This window comes from Aricia agestis, chromosome 14 (genome assembly GCF_905147365.1).
Source record: "Aricia agestis chromosome 14, ilAriAges1.1, whole genome shotgun sequence".
NCBI classification, from domain to species: domain Eukaryota; kingdom Metazoa; phylum Arthropoda; class Insecta; order Lepidoptera; family Lycaenidae; genus Aricia; species Aricia agestis.
In genome coordinates, this window is record NC_056419.1 from 2,108,274 (window position 1) to 2,122,028 (window position 13,755).

Genomic DNA, 13,755 nt, shown 5'->3' on the forward strand with positions numbered 1-13,755 from the left:
ATATTAAAAAAAAAAATTACCTACCACGTGAGAAATCTGATTTCTATACCATGATAAGTAGAATAGACACGTCATGTCGGAAGCCTATGCAAGCTTAATCTGACACGCTCGAGCTACTCCCGAAATCCCCTCTTCCCCTCCCCAACTATTAGAATTTGCAAGAATTGCAAGTTGCAACTTGCAAGTTGCAGACTGCATCGCCCGCGCCACTTGCCAGTTTGGTCTATATCTGTGGATTGCAATTTGCAAAGGCTGTGAATTTTTTTTACAGTTCGACAAGGCTGTTTATCGTGGCGAGAAAAGGATTGGAACTAATGCATAAGTATCATAAATTTAAACGTAATTTTTGACAGTTCTCCTTTACCAGCAGCGCCCATTGGCATCATTTGACATATTATTCATTTCAAGCCTTGTCGAAACTCGAACCTAGTGTCGAACTATAGCTAAAAAAAACTTTTTGACAATCTGTATTTTCTGATTTGTAATTTGACATTGACATTTGTTAGTCGACTCGCATCTTGCAGGGCAATCGTGTTGTGTCCAAATATTATTTTGCGACTATTTTATCATGTGAGTTATGAGTTGTACAGAAAATGAAAGTGGCCCTTTTGTCGTGTTCTTCTTACCAGCGGTCGTTGGCTTTTTGACTATTCTACTGGCCCGGCGTTGGGCTAACTCGCAAGTTAGCACATCGTCTACGGCCGTTTCTAGGCGGCGAAAAATTATAAAAGACCCGCTTATAAAGCGGCCTTTACCCTCTATCACCACTAAAATGGTGGCTCCGGGTTCCAAGAAGGGCACTAGCGGTGCCAAGAAGGTAAAATACATTAAGTTTTTTAGTAAACATGCGCTTCGTTTACACTTAAATATTTCCTTTCAAAGCTTTATCAAGCTTGTTATTTTCCTTATGGCTTATACTTAATGAATATTGTGGCTTAGTTACTTTAATATGTTTCCAGGCAGCGCCAGCAGCGTCTGATGAAGACGCGAATGGATGTAAGCGCACCAAAGTGCGTTTGTCTTTCGCGGCTCCCCTATCTGAAATGAAGTTATCAGAGAACCCCTCGCCGCCTAAGCACATACCATTCCCCTATATCCCTCAGGACGGCGTTCTGCTGTTTGAGATTATGACGTTTGCATTCACCGTGGTAGCAACTGGCTTGCAGCTCCTGAATGTATACAGGACGGTTTGGTGGCTACCTAATTCTCTAACGAGTGAAGCTATGGTTGGTATTTTATAAAGGTATTAAAGATATTATAAAAAAACCTTGATTTGATAACCGTTGCCTTCTGGATAGTTATACTCTCATTATGATATACAAAAAATAATAAAACAATTTCCTTGCAGCACTTCCACTTGATAGATCCACATCTGGTGGGGTTTATTCTGGCCATACTCAGTAGGAGATTGTTTCTAAGTGTAACACTTAGCATTTTAAGTGCAGCAGTGTCACCTAAACTCATACCGCATGCTACACTGGGAGCAAGGTAACATACTTTTTCAACTATAAGTAATAACTATAACTAGTAATTAACACTTTCTACTTCCATATGGCATAGCATAGTCACAGTAAGAATGGAAATGATAAGAAACTCTGGCAGATTTTAAGGTATAAAATGACAGTTTCTCCTTACTTTTGTCAATATGTTTTTTTGTCATAAAAAGTAAACCTTTTTTATGATAGCCAAGCTATACTTAGAAATTAGCATGCAGCATGACTGTATACTGTATACCCTTCTATGCCCTAAAGATCAAAAGAGATAATTATGAAAATAGGTTTTTATTAGTATTGTATCCTTTTCAGGATGTTCATACTAGGTGTGGTAGTTGGTTCTATGTCGTGGTGTGCGTACTTCATCATACTCAAATATCCACTAGTCAAGATCTTCTATTTATGCTATCCGTAAGTATTTAAAACTGTGCTATTATTTTAAAGTGAAAACATGCAAATCTGTATCATAATACAATACTAGCAATTCATTAACAGACATTGTATCACGACTACTTTACTCAATTTAACATGAGGGTTTGTCAGAAAATGTATGGAGTTATAGTAAAAGTGTCATTTAAAGTAAATTAAAGTTAAGTTATAAAAAATTCTGAATGTGACTAAACTATTATTCAATTTACTGAGGTTGAATTTACTAAGGTTGTGAATTTCATGTTTCAGGGCAATAATCTACCTAATACTATTTGGTTTCCAAGTGAGTCCGTTTATTGAGTTGCATTATGTTGAAACACCTATCATGCACTGTTGCTCACACGATCCTGAACAGATACGTATTGAGGTTGACACCATCAGAGAAGACTTCAACTTGAGAGTCAAGAAAATACTCTTCAATTCAATCATAGGAGCATACTATAGCAGTTTTGTTCCATGCTGTTTTGCCCAGGTAAGTAATTGCAAAGATGATGCATGATTTTTTTAAGTATATGAAAAGGAAGAGACTGAGTATTATTACCCCTTACTAGTCTAATATCTAATATTTTGTGAAGTTAATTTATTGATATTGTATGTGTTCATGCTCTATTTATTGAAATGTCAACACTTATTTTGGCTTGACCATATTGGTGGAAGTTAGTTTTTTTTTTTTAAAATTAAATAAAGGGGGCAAACGAGCAAACGGGTCACCTGATGGTAAGCAACTACCGTCGCCCATGGACACTCGCAACATCAGAAGAGCTGCAGGTGTGTCGCCGGCCTTTTAAGAGGCAATACGCTCTTTTCTTGAAAGTTTGCAGGTCGTATCGGTCCGGAAATACTGCTGGTTTATTCCAGAGTTTTACAGTGCGCGGCAGAAAGCTACGCGAAAAACGCACTGTGGAAGACTGCCACTCATCAAGGTGATGAGGATGGTATGTTTTTCGCGTGGGACGATAGCGAAAAGTTGCAGGTGGTATGATTCCGAACAATTCCTCAGAGCACTCCCTGTGATACAACCGATAGAGGATGCATGAAGCTACATCTCGGCGTAATTCCAGGGGGTCTAAGCTGTTTGAAACACTATGGCAGTCAACAATTCGAGCAGCCCTTCGTTGGATACGATCCAGAGGGAGCAGTTGGTATTTTGGCGCCTCTGCCCAGAGATGAGAACAATATTCCATATGAGGCCGAACTTGCGCCTTGTAGAGTTGTAGGCGTTGGTCCGGACTGAAGTACTGTCTCGCTCTGTTAAGAACACCAAGCTTCTTCGAGGCTAATTTGGCCTTACCCTCAAGATGATATCGGAACTGGACTTCGCTCGATATGTTGACGCCAAGTATCTCAATGCTAGGGGAGATGATTAAAGATGTGCCCTCGAAACGAGGATAAACGACCATTGGTGACTTTTTAGTGGTGATCGCGCAGACTTGTGTCTTGGTGGGGTTGAATTTAACTAAGTTACGTCTACCCCATTCAGAGACCTTCTCCAATGAATTCTCCATTTTAGACACAAGTTCGTTTCGACTCTCAGTGACATTTTGCCGAGAAATATTAGGGGAGCCGGTATATACAGCATCACCTGTACTATCATCCGCATAGCAATGAATGCCGTTGGTTTGTAACATGTCATTGATATGCAGTATGAATAGAGTAGGCGATAGCACACAGCCCTTAGGGACACCAGCATTAACAGACTGAGTTTCCGAGCATTCGCCGTCAACTACGACCTTTATGCTTCTGTCTGCTAAGAAACTAGTGACCCACTTACATAATTTCTCGGGCAGCCCGTATGTTGGAAGCTTTGATAGCAGCGCTTTATGCCAAACCCGATCTAAGGCCTTCGCAATGTCCAAACTAACAGCCAATGCCTCTCCCTTCGACTCAATTGCCTGAGCCCAACGATGAGTCAGGTATGCCAAGAGATCACCAGCCGAGCGACCCTTACGGAACCCGTATTGTTTGTCGCTTAGCAATCCCTGGCCGTCCAAGTATCGAAGAAGCTGGCTATTGATAATGGATTCCATTATTTTCGAGAAGAGAGAGGTTATAGCGATTGGTCTGTAGTTGGAAGGATTTGAGCGGTCACCTTTTTTGGGGATCGGGTGCACCAAGGCTGTCTTCCAGGAAGCCGGGACGATACCAGTGGAATAGGAGAGCCGAAAAAGACGCGTCAAGACCGGAGCCAACTCTGGAGCACACTTTTTCAACACAATAGGCGGGATTCCGTCAGGCCCACTCGACTTTTGGATATCAAGGGAACAGAGGGCTTTTCGCACTGAGCGCTGATGAAACCGAATATCCGACATGATACTCGTGCATCGCGGTATGGTCGGCGGTTTCTGCCCCCCGTCATCCAGGGTCGAGTTTGACGCAAAGAGCTTGCCCAGAAGATCGGCTTTGTCCTTTGCGTCCTGTGTCAACGATCCATTTCCTACGTGTAGGGATGGTAGGGTTGGCTTGCAGAAATTTCCTTCAATAGCTTTGGCCAGAGGTGCACGGGTTCCCGAGGGGAGGCACTCAAATCTCTTGCCAATTCTATTGACGTGCTGTTGCTTTGCAGGAGTAATCTCTTTTTTGAGGGACCTAGAGGCAAGGTTGTACTCATTTTTATATGTGCTGGTATTTAAATCCCGAGCAGACACTGCGTTGGCCCAGGATTGGTAAGCCTCCTGCTTCCGGCGAGAAGCTTTTTTGAGGGATGAACCAAACCAGGGACGAAATCTGCCGCCAGTTGGCACTACAGAGGTCGGAATGAAAAGTTCCATCCCCTGCATCACCACATCGGCAACGGAGTTGGCAGTGTTGTCGGGATCATCCGGCGAGAAGCACACGTGCCCGCAAGGATAGGATGCAAAAAACGACCGCATCCCATCCCAGTCTGCTGACTTGTAGTGCCACACACGACGGTATTTAACAGCGCGCTGTCTTAACACCGTCGTAAGTGGCACAGAACTCCTAACAAGGCAATGATCCGATGAACCAAGTGGTGCGGTTACGGATATTTGGTAGCCGTCAGGATTTGAAGTCAGTAGGAGGTCCAACAAGGAAGTATTCTGACCATCCACATCTGGGATTCGCTTAGGCGTAGTAACCAGTTGTGTCAAGTCGTTCGCAAGGACAAAGTTGCAGACAGATCTCCCCGCATGATCAGTTTTACTGGAATTGAGCCAGTCGGCGTGATGGGCATTAAAGTCGCCAAGTATTATGATCTCTGCGGATGGGATCTGCTGCTGCACAAAATCTGAAGCAGCTTGCAGGTGCTCCAAGAGTCGGTCCGTCTCGGGGTCACCACTATGGGACCTATATAGGCACGCATAGACGCGAGGGTGGTCGTCGCAATCTATGCGGAGCCATAAGTTTGATAGGTGCATGACCTCAAGATTGCTGAGGCGGCGAGAGCTGATATCATCTCTGATATACACACACACTCCAGCTATGGGTAGAAAGGAGTGCTCGAGGTAATACCCTGGGTGGGAAAGGTATGATGTGTCACTCGGAGATGATATCTGCGTCTCGGTTAAAAAGAGCAAAGCCGGCTTTGCCGTCTCAAGGTGGTAATGGACGGCGTTAAGGTTGGAGTGTAATCCCCTGATAATACAAAAGTCCATGTTTAATATCGAGGGGGGTGCCTTTGTGTGTTTGCTCTTGCCCCGAGCAGATTGGAGCGCAGTTTTGCCCTCCCCAGAATACGAGGGGCAGCCTGGACGTCCACGTTCAGTTCCAGGAGTTCCCGAGCATGGACGTCCAGAGAGGGATCCTCCAACGCAGTTGGTACCCTCCTGGGGTAACAAATTGTTTTTCAACTGCGGCATTTCTAGGGGGGTAGGGGATTGGGCCTCCGGTAAACTCACTCACTCGGCGAAACACAGCGCAAGCGCTGTTTCACGCCGGTTTTCTGTGAGGCCGTGGTATTTCTCCGGTCGAGCCGGTCCGTTCGTGCCGAAGCATGGCTCTCCCACGGACATATTGAATACTAATAAAACACTATTTTTCGTACACTTTTTCCACTATATTCAGAAATAATTATATTGTACAGAACCAGTAATTCAGCCCTGCATGCCGATTTAATATATGTAATTGATTGTACTGTTGGTTCTTGGTGGAAATTCATGTTGAATACTAATAAAACACTATTTTTCGTGCACTTTTTCTACTATATTCATGTTGAATACTAATAAATAGTGTTTTATTAGTATTCAACATGAATTTCCACCAAGAACCAACAGTACAATCAATTACATATAAGCACGGCTGAATTACTGGTACTGAACAATATAATTATTTCTGAATATAGTGGAAAAAGTGCACGAAAAATAGTGTTTTATTAGTATTCAACATGAATTTCCACCAAGAACCAATAGTACAATCAATTACATATAGTTTACATATTGTCGCATTTATAATCCATAGACCATAACCCAAACAGATTCAATTAATGAGAGAGGATATAGATGGACAACTATTAAGATAGGCTGCATAGTGAATTTTTCAGTACAACTTTTTATTACTTAATTGAATTTTTTAATATTAGTCTAATCATGAAAACCTGTTATTGGCTTTCTTTTTATAAATATAATATTTGATCGTATTGAGATTGTATTGTAAATAAAAGCTGCTTTTTTTCCAAAATAAATAAATAAATAAATAACTATCACAATATAATATGTCTATCTCCAGTCGTTCGTATACTACGACGTGCGGCGTTGCGCGACACAAGTCGGGCTGGTGTGGGGCGCGCTATGTGGCCGGTACGCGGCGCAGCTGCTGCCCGCCGCGTTACTGGACGCGCCGCACAGGGCTGCCAGACATCTGGGACGGTGGACTAAGTATGGTAAGTGCCTGATATACTTCACGAGTGCGGGCTGGAGCACACATTTTTTGTGTTGAAAATGTGTGCACCAGAGCTGGCACTATTTTCTCTCTTTGGCTTTTGAGATGTGACCATGGTATCTTTGAAGAGACCTTCGGTGCACCGTCACTTACATTTCGAAACGTTTGATGACGGAATGTCGCATACATTTCAATATTAACTGCATTACAGTAGCCGGTGATGCTGAAGTGAGCAAGGTCCTCGCGGGATTGCGAGGGTGGTCGCTTGCCCGACTTTTAGTTGAGAAGGTGCAAAGGAGAAAAAGTAATAAAATTACACACTCGATGTTCAAGCTGAATATTTTTTTAATGTAATGACAAAATCTATCAAAAAGTAAACAAGTCAAAGTATCATAAACTAAAGAGTACAAAATAATAAGGTTTTATAAAAGAAGTTTAACTATGTACACTAGTCACTACAATGCCTTTACAGCATTCTTGTAAGTTCTATAGACTATCGTCAGTCTCAGTTGCTTAAGTGTTACTAAAAAGAACTCTTATAATTTTGGAGTCACATTTCCTTGCCAAGCTACAAAATCATAATTAATAAAAAACGTTGAAGTTGTCTATGGTCTTTCTGCCCTTCCCGTATCTTTTTTAAATGTTTATCAAGGAGTATTATCCATTCCAGAAGGCGAGGTGTCAGAGGCGTCGGAGTGGTGCGGCAACAGGTGGTGGGGCGCGGGCGCGGTGGCGCGGCGCGGGGGGCAGCTGTATGTGGCTGCGGCCGCCACCGTCGCCGCCGACCCCGCCGCCGTGCACCACAGGCGGTTCTATGTGAGTGTGTTATATGATGCAGAGTGTGATATACATGTGGAGTGGTGCGGCAACAGGTGGTGGGGCGCGGGCGCGGTGGCGCGGCGCGGGGAGTAGCTGAATCTAGCGGCCGCCACCGTCGCCGCCGCGCACCACTGGCTATGTGAGTGTGTTATATGGTGCGGACTGTGACTACAGTGTGGAGCGTTACATACGTAATGGAGTGTGACGTACATTGCAGAGTGTGACATACAGAGCGGAGTGTGACTGTGTGTGTTATTGATTTTTGATGATGTTATATAAATTCTGTCAAAAATTAAATGTTCTATTGTAACCAAAAAATAACTTATAATTTATTTATTTTCAGAGTGTGTTCAACGACCCATCAAACTTGCTCTGCCTTTTCCTGTGCCTGCAGCTGTCATTGGTGGTTCTTCAGCTCTGTCTGCTGTTCAGCTCCTTTGCTTGGCACAACTTCATCGCAGTCCTCATGCTGCTATTCATCAACTACTACACACTGTTCAAGATGGTGCGAGACTACTTGATAGCGTGGAAAGTATACAATGCTGAGAATATTATACAAGACAAGAATAATCTGGTGACAGTCAACTAATCTGAAAATAAACTGATTTTGTGATCGATATATTAACAGTTCCGTTTCTTATGAAGTTAAAAATTGTTATTCAAAATTTTGTCCGCACAAAATGTTCGGAGTTTCATTTGATTGTGGTTTGTGTCATATCTAGTCTTATCAACGCGTGTGCAGTGTGACAAACAAGTCGTGATTCTATCTTTTCTAAGCATCCAATGTATCGGAATCAGGCTGTATGGAATGTTAGTATTTCAATGCTTTTTTTTTTATACAGCGTGCCAAAAATCTGCATTAAAATACTAACAGCGCGTACGATGCGTGCGACCTGATTTCGTTGCAGTGGACTTGCAGGTTTTAAAGTCATTCCACTGTGAGTTTTTCATGTTCTTCCTTTGTGTCTGGTTTGGTGTTGCCAGAGTGAAAAGTTTGTTACACTGTAAATTAGTTTAAGCTGCAGATGTACTCATATTTTTTTAAGCATGTATCATTGTGTAAACATTAAGAATGGTTTGAAACAAAAAAAACTTTAGTCACATCATTGGACCTACTTAAAATTGAAAGGAAAACAGGACTGTATTGGATTTGTTATGACTTGGATATCCAAACATTGAATAAAAAACTCGAAATGTAAAAATAAACTTATATTACTTGCCATACACAATTTTTTATTTACAGTGTTAAAGTCCCTTTTGAATAGAAAATGAAGAGGTATAGAAAATACCATAACAAACTAAAAAGTTATGTTCTTTTCTATACAACAATATTCTTTAGAACAAGAATTAAGAATATTCATAAAACTGTGTAGGAAATACAATATTACAGTATTCTTTCTTTGGTTGATACAAGATTATATGTTAAAGAATATATTTGCTTTGAATGAAATCTCTGTGAGCATGTTCAGTCTAATTTTACTAATATGAGTACATAACACAGAAAACATAATAATATTACATACCTAATAAGTAATAAGCAATCAATATAAAAATTGCTTATTTATAGTCAACAATATTGCATACACTATATTTATTTCATTTCAATTTAAATGTCAAAAAGTCAGTATGGCTGTTACAAAGAACCAATTCTAACATTTAGATTAAAACGAAATAAGTTGATATAAATCTCAGTAAACAATCATTTTACATACACCCATGATGGGGTTTTCTTACTATCATTTATTTGTACTTTAGCAGTCTTCATTTTGTCTCTAACTAAATCACATGCTTTTAGCAAATCCTTATTCTTACTTTCAATAGCATTCAATCTTACCGTATGCCTAAAATCTACCAAAACATCAATGAGGCTGCTGGAAATATTTTCCTTTGAATCTTGGAATTTTAACCCAAACTTTGTTAAAGTATTGTAAATATAATCAGCTATTAATAGAATGGGTACAGGTGAAAAGTTTGATGATTCTGACTTCATTACTTTGTTAGCATTTCCTATTAGGTTTAGTAAAGAGTTTACGCAGGAGCTAGTATTGAAATCTTGTCTCAAAGCATCTAAATTCTTTTCTTCAACTACATGAAGATCATTTAACAAATTGTCATTGTATTCTGCTGTTCTCTCTACATTACTGTTAATGTACACTTCAACATCTTTAAAGAAGAATTTGAATTTGTTGAAGACATCCTCTGCGCTTTTCATCATCTCATCATTGTACTCCATTGAATATCTGTATTTGGACATTAAACAGGCCATCCTGAATGTGTCAGCGTTGTAAGTTTCTAATAAACTAGGTATGGGGATGGTATTTTGGAGTGACTTGGACATTTTTGTGTCTTTTAATATCAGGTGGCCGATGTGTATCCAGTAGTTGGCCCATTGTGTTGTGTTGTGGTAGGCACAAGACTGGGCCTCCTCGTTTTCATGATGGGGAAACTGTAGGTCTATACCGCCTGCATGAAAGTCCAACTGAGAGCCAAATACTTTGCTCACCATAGCTGAACACTCTATATGCCAGCCGGGTCGCCCTTCTCCCCATACAGTTTTCCAGCTGGGTTCACCAGGCTTACTTCCCTTCCATAGAGCAAAGTCCATCTTATTCTTTTTACTGTCACAACTGGGTTCCCCTGAATCTTGCATCTTCTGAAGTTTTCCGTATGATGAATATTTTGATGTGTCAAAATATACTGAGCCATCATCAGCAGCGTATGCCATTTCGGTGTTAACGAGGCCTTCTACGAAGGACTTTATATTCTCAATATGCTCAGATACCCTCGTTATGATCATCGGTTTTTCTACATTCAATGCGGCCATGTCTACCCAGAATTCGTGTTCGAACTTTTTCGCAACCGTTCTGAAATCAGTTTGCGTGTCGTTACTTTTCTTGATAATCTTATCATCTATATCCGTTATACCCATGGCCGTTACAAGTTTTATGTCGAAAAATGATTTAAGTATCCTCTGAATAATGTCCAATTTTACGTAGCAGCTAGCGTGGCCGATGTGAGCAGAATCATATACGGTGGGTCCACAGGAGTACCACGTAGCTATTTTGGGGTCGTTTAGTATTATTGGAACCTTCTCCTGAGCGACGCAGTTGTAAACATAAACACCTACCGGGTTTCCGTTCGGCATTAGCCATTTCGTATCCTTGTATGGTTTTAAGCGACACACGTGGGTAAGGTTTCTTTTGAATATCGGAAAAAGTTTTCTCATGATTTCTTGACATGAAATATCTGGGAAAAGGACTATTTACAAAGTTCCAACTTTGGAGGTTCAGGAATCATGAGGTTGACAATTGGTTGACAGTTAATATTTTTATGTCATAAACAGCTGATTGTCAAAACACAAGGATAAAGAAATGTCAAGTTGACGTTGCGCTTTTGGTAATCAATTGGGTATATCAACAAAATTTTAAAGTAGGTAACAAAAGTTTAAAATACTGATAAACCATGGTTACCTTCGGTCCAGACGAGGTGGGATTAGTTGACAAAACCCCGTGCGCGGGGATCCGAGCTGATCTAAAGTTATGTTTGTTAAAAAGCGACTGCTGTGTAAAGGTTAGAAATAAGATTTTCTTCTCCTTGTTTGCTTCTTTATAATATATTTTTACCCAACTATAAGGAGAGTGTTGTTTTATTTATAATTAACTGTTTTCAGGATAAGAAGACACCAAGGGAATGCTTAAAAGATGCCAGTGTACCTGACGAATGTGTACAATTGAGGCATTCGTTTTTCGAGTGCAAAAGATCACTGGTAAGCTGGCAGTTATAGTCCTTTCTTATTTCTTTATTGTATTAAGTATAATACAAGATTACGCTGAATTCGTTTATCGCGCAGATACAGTAAATTTTTCGAGATACAGAAACAAAGAGTAACAGATAAACAAACAGAAACACTTTCACATTTATAATTATTGCATTTTGATACCTACTTATCCATGGTCAGTGAGACCCTTTACGTCCGGTGACTAAAACAAAACCTTAATTTATGTTGTAAAAATATAAAACAGATAGTTTTTTAGTTAAGTATATTTTTAAAAATAGATTTAAAATATACTACCGAATTATTGCTAAGTTACTAAGTATATTTTTTATTTTTCAGCTAGATAACAGAAGAAGGTTCCGAGGACATAAGGGATACTAGGTGGAGATTGAAGTTATGGATATTTAGTGTAAATATAGATTGTTATTTATGTTTTTATTTGTAATAAACAAAATTGATTCTTATATTGAAACAGTTTGAATATTTTAAATATTATCATTGTTGTAGTAATAATATCCATACTATAATCATCATCATCATCATCATCATATCAGCGTATACAGGGCCCCCCGTAAGGGCTACTGGCGCCTGTGTGCAAAAAAAGGATTTTGGCGCCCCTTTAGACAAATTTTTTGGGTCCTTGGTTTTGGTGCCCCTAAAGATGGCGATTTGGCACCCCTAGAGGATGGCGCCCGTGTGCATTGCACACATTGCACATATAGTAGCGGGGGCCCTGAGCGTGTAGTCGTCCACTGCTGGACATAGGCCTCTCTCAATGAACGCCAAGATGACCGATCTCCTGCTACTCACATCCAACATGGGCCTGCCACTAAACGGAGATCGTCGTCCCACCTAGTTGGAGGTCGACCTACACCCCGATTTCCCAGCCTACTATAATAAGGAGTATGAAGTCTCAATAATCTTTTTGGTATGTATTTCTCCCATTTACTTTTGTGATATTGATTTACTGGTGCTGAAAGGGCAAGTAAAGACTATTAGCCGTGTGTATAAGTTATTATTTGACTAGTATAAGATACCTTTTCTATGCCACTTACAAAGAAAAGATTTTGTACTAAATAGGTATAATTGTGTGTCCCTGTTGCACACTAAGTAAGCCATATTTCAAATAACAGAATTATCTATTATTTCGTATTTTACGGTAGTCTTTAGGGCAATTCCATATGTTACTGACTCTACATTTGATACGACTTGCGTTTTATTTTGTCATATATTATGGTTACTATCATGTTGTTAATAGCAATTGTAAGATGGCTTTGTAGCAGATTAAACAAGTTAACTTATGCAGAAAAAATGGTGTACACTGTTGTTTTCAAATAGCATTTATTTAGTTAAACATAAACGTGACCGACACTACATGCAAAAGGAAGTCGTTTCCGAGAGTGTTTGTAAACTCCAATAATCTTCCTCTCTGTGTGCTAAATAACTCTACTTTGTATTTTTATCGAAAGTGCATGAACCAAACTATTATAAAATGGTTACCTATAACCTGTAAGTTATTTAAAAAATATATTTATTAGCAAAAGAAATTGTGACCGACACTACAGCCCAAAACGTGACTGACACTACACTCACTTTGTGCAGGTAAAAGTCGGTAGTTTTACATGACACCTTAAAATTTATGTATCTCAGCACGTACAATATGATCTCTAAAATTATATAAAAGCAAATCAGTCATTAGTTAATTCATTAAAATGCTTTCTTTTGAACATAACATAACACAAAAAACGAAATCACTAATAATTTGTCAAAAAATAACTCAACACGAAATCTTCTAAAAAAACTATTAACATAATAACCCAAGAGCCAGCGATAGGCAGACTTTCATCATTTTTTTAAGTTAAAAATTTTCCTTTATATGAGCCCTATAGAGGTAAGAACGACCAGACACTATGGAGTTTCAGTCGCTATTACTTTAGAAGGTTTCCAGTTCTGCAGGTCTATCTTACGTTCAATAAAGTTTAAAAATCAATAATTTTATCTTATTTTCTTGCGATATCTGTAAGAATCTCATATTCTACTGCCAAATTTTTGTGACAATTGCTTCCTATTTCCAGACATCGCAAAATTTTGGATTATATTTGACTTTGAGGTGGTCTGGCAGGTTCTTAAAATAATAATTTAGCGATCTGCTTCTCTCTCTGCTTTCTATAGCTATTTTCGCCATCTATCACCAAAACTAACAAACAAAACGCTACTTTTGGGCGTGATCAACTCTATAATGTGACCGACACTACAAAAATATTTTTTAGAGTTTAGGTGTTATAAAAAAAGATGACAAATTTTTAATGCCAGTATAATTTGAGTAACGGGGTCACGTAGTAAAGTTTCTAATTTTATTGATGTAAAAGTAATTTTACTGTAGTTCAAGACAAAAGTAATGTTGTT

The 13,755-nt window shown here is 39.5% G+C and overlaps 3 protein-coding genes across 3 annotated transcripts; 2 read left to right on the forward strand and 1 right to left on the reverse strand.

Annotated features, from left to right (window-relative positions):
• Positions 1–490: 490 nt before the first annotated feature.
• On the forward strand, positions 491–8,798 carry LOC121733894 (transmembrane protein 39A). Its single transcript, XM_042124296.1, has 8 exons — positions 491–817; positions 960–1,226; positions 1,349–1,488; positions 1,806–1,904; positions 2,172–2,394; positions 6,603–6,756; positions 7,426–7,571; positions 7,918–8,798. Exons 1-8 carry the CDS (start codon positions 578–580, stop codon positions 8,161–8,163), a joined length of 1,515 nt encoding a protein of 504 aa, XP_041980230.1. The 5' UTR covers positions 491–577; the 3' UTR covers positions 8,164–8,798.
• Positions 8,799–9,145: 347 nt separating this feature from the next.
• LOC121733893 (probable cysteine--tRNA ligase, mitochondrial) lies at positions 9,146–10,876 on the reverse strand. Its single transcript, XM_042124294.1, has one exon. It carries the CDS (start codon positions 10,798–10,800, stop codon positions 9,274–9,276), a length of 1,527 nt encoding a protein of 508 aa, XP_041980228.1. The 5' UTR covers positions 10,801–10,876; the 3' UTR covers positions 9,146–9,273.
• Positions 10,877–10,957: 81 nt separating this feature from the next.
• Positions 10,958–11,813, forward strand: LOC121733897 (cytochrome c oxidase assembly factor 5). Its single transcript, XM_042124300.1, has 3 exons — positions 10,958–11,144; positions 11,245–11,340; positions 11,689–11,813. The coding sequence occupies exons 1-3, from the start codon at positions 11,037–11,039 to the stop codon at positions 11,728–11,730; spliced, it is 246 nt and encodes an 81-aa protein (XP_041980234.1). The 5' UTR covers positions 10,958–11,036; the 3' UTR covers positions 11,731–11,813.
• The last annotated feature ends 1,942 nt before the right edge of the window (positions 11,814–13,755 follow it).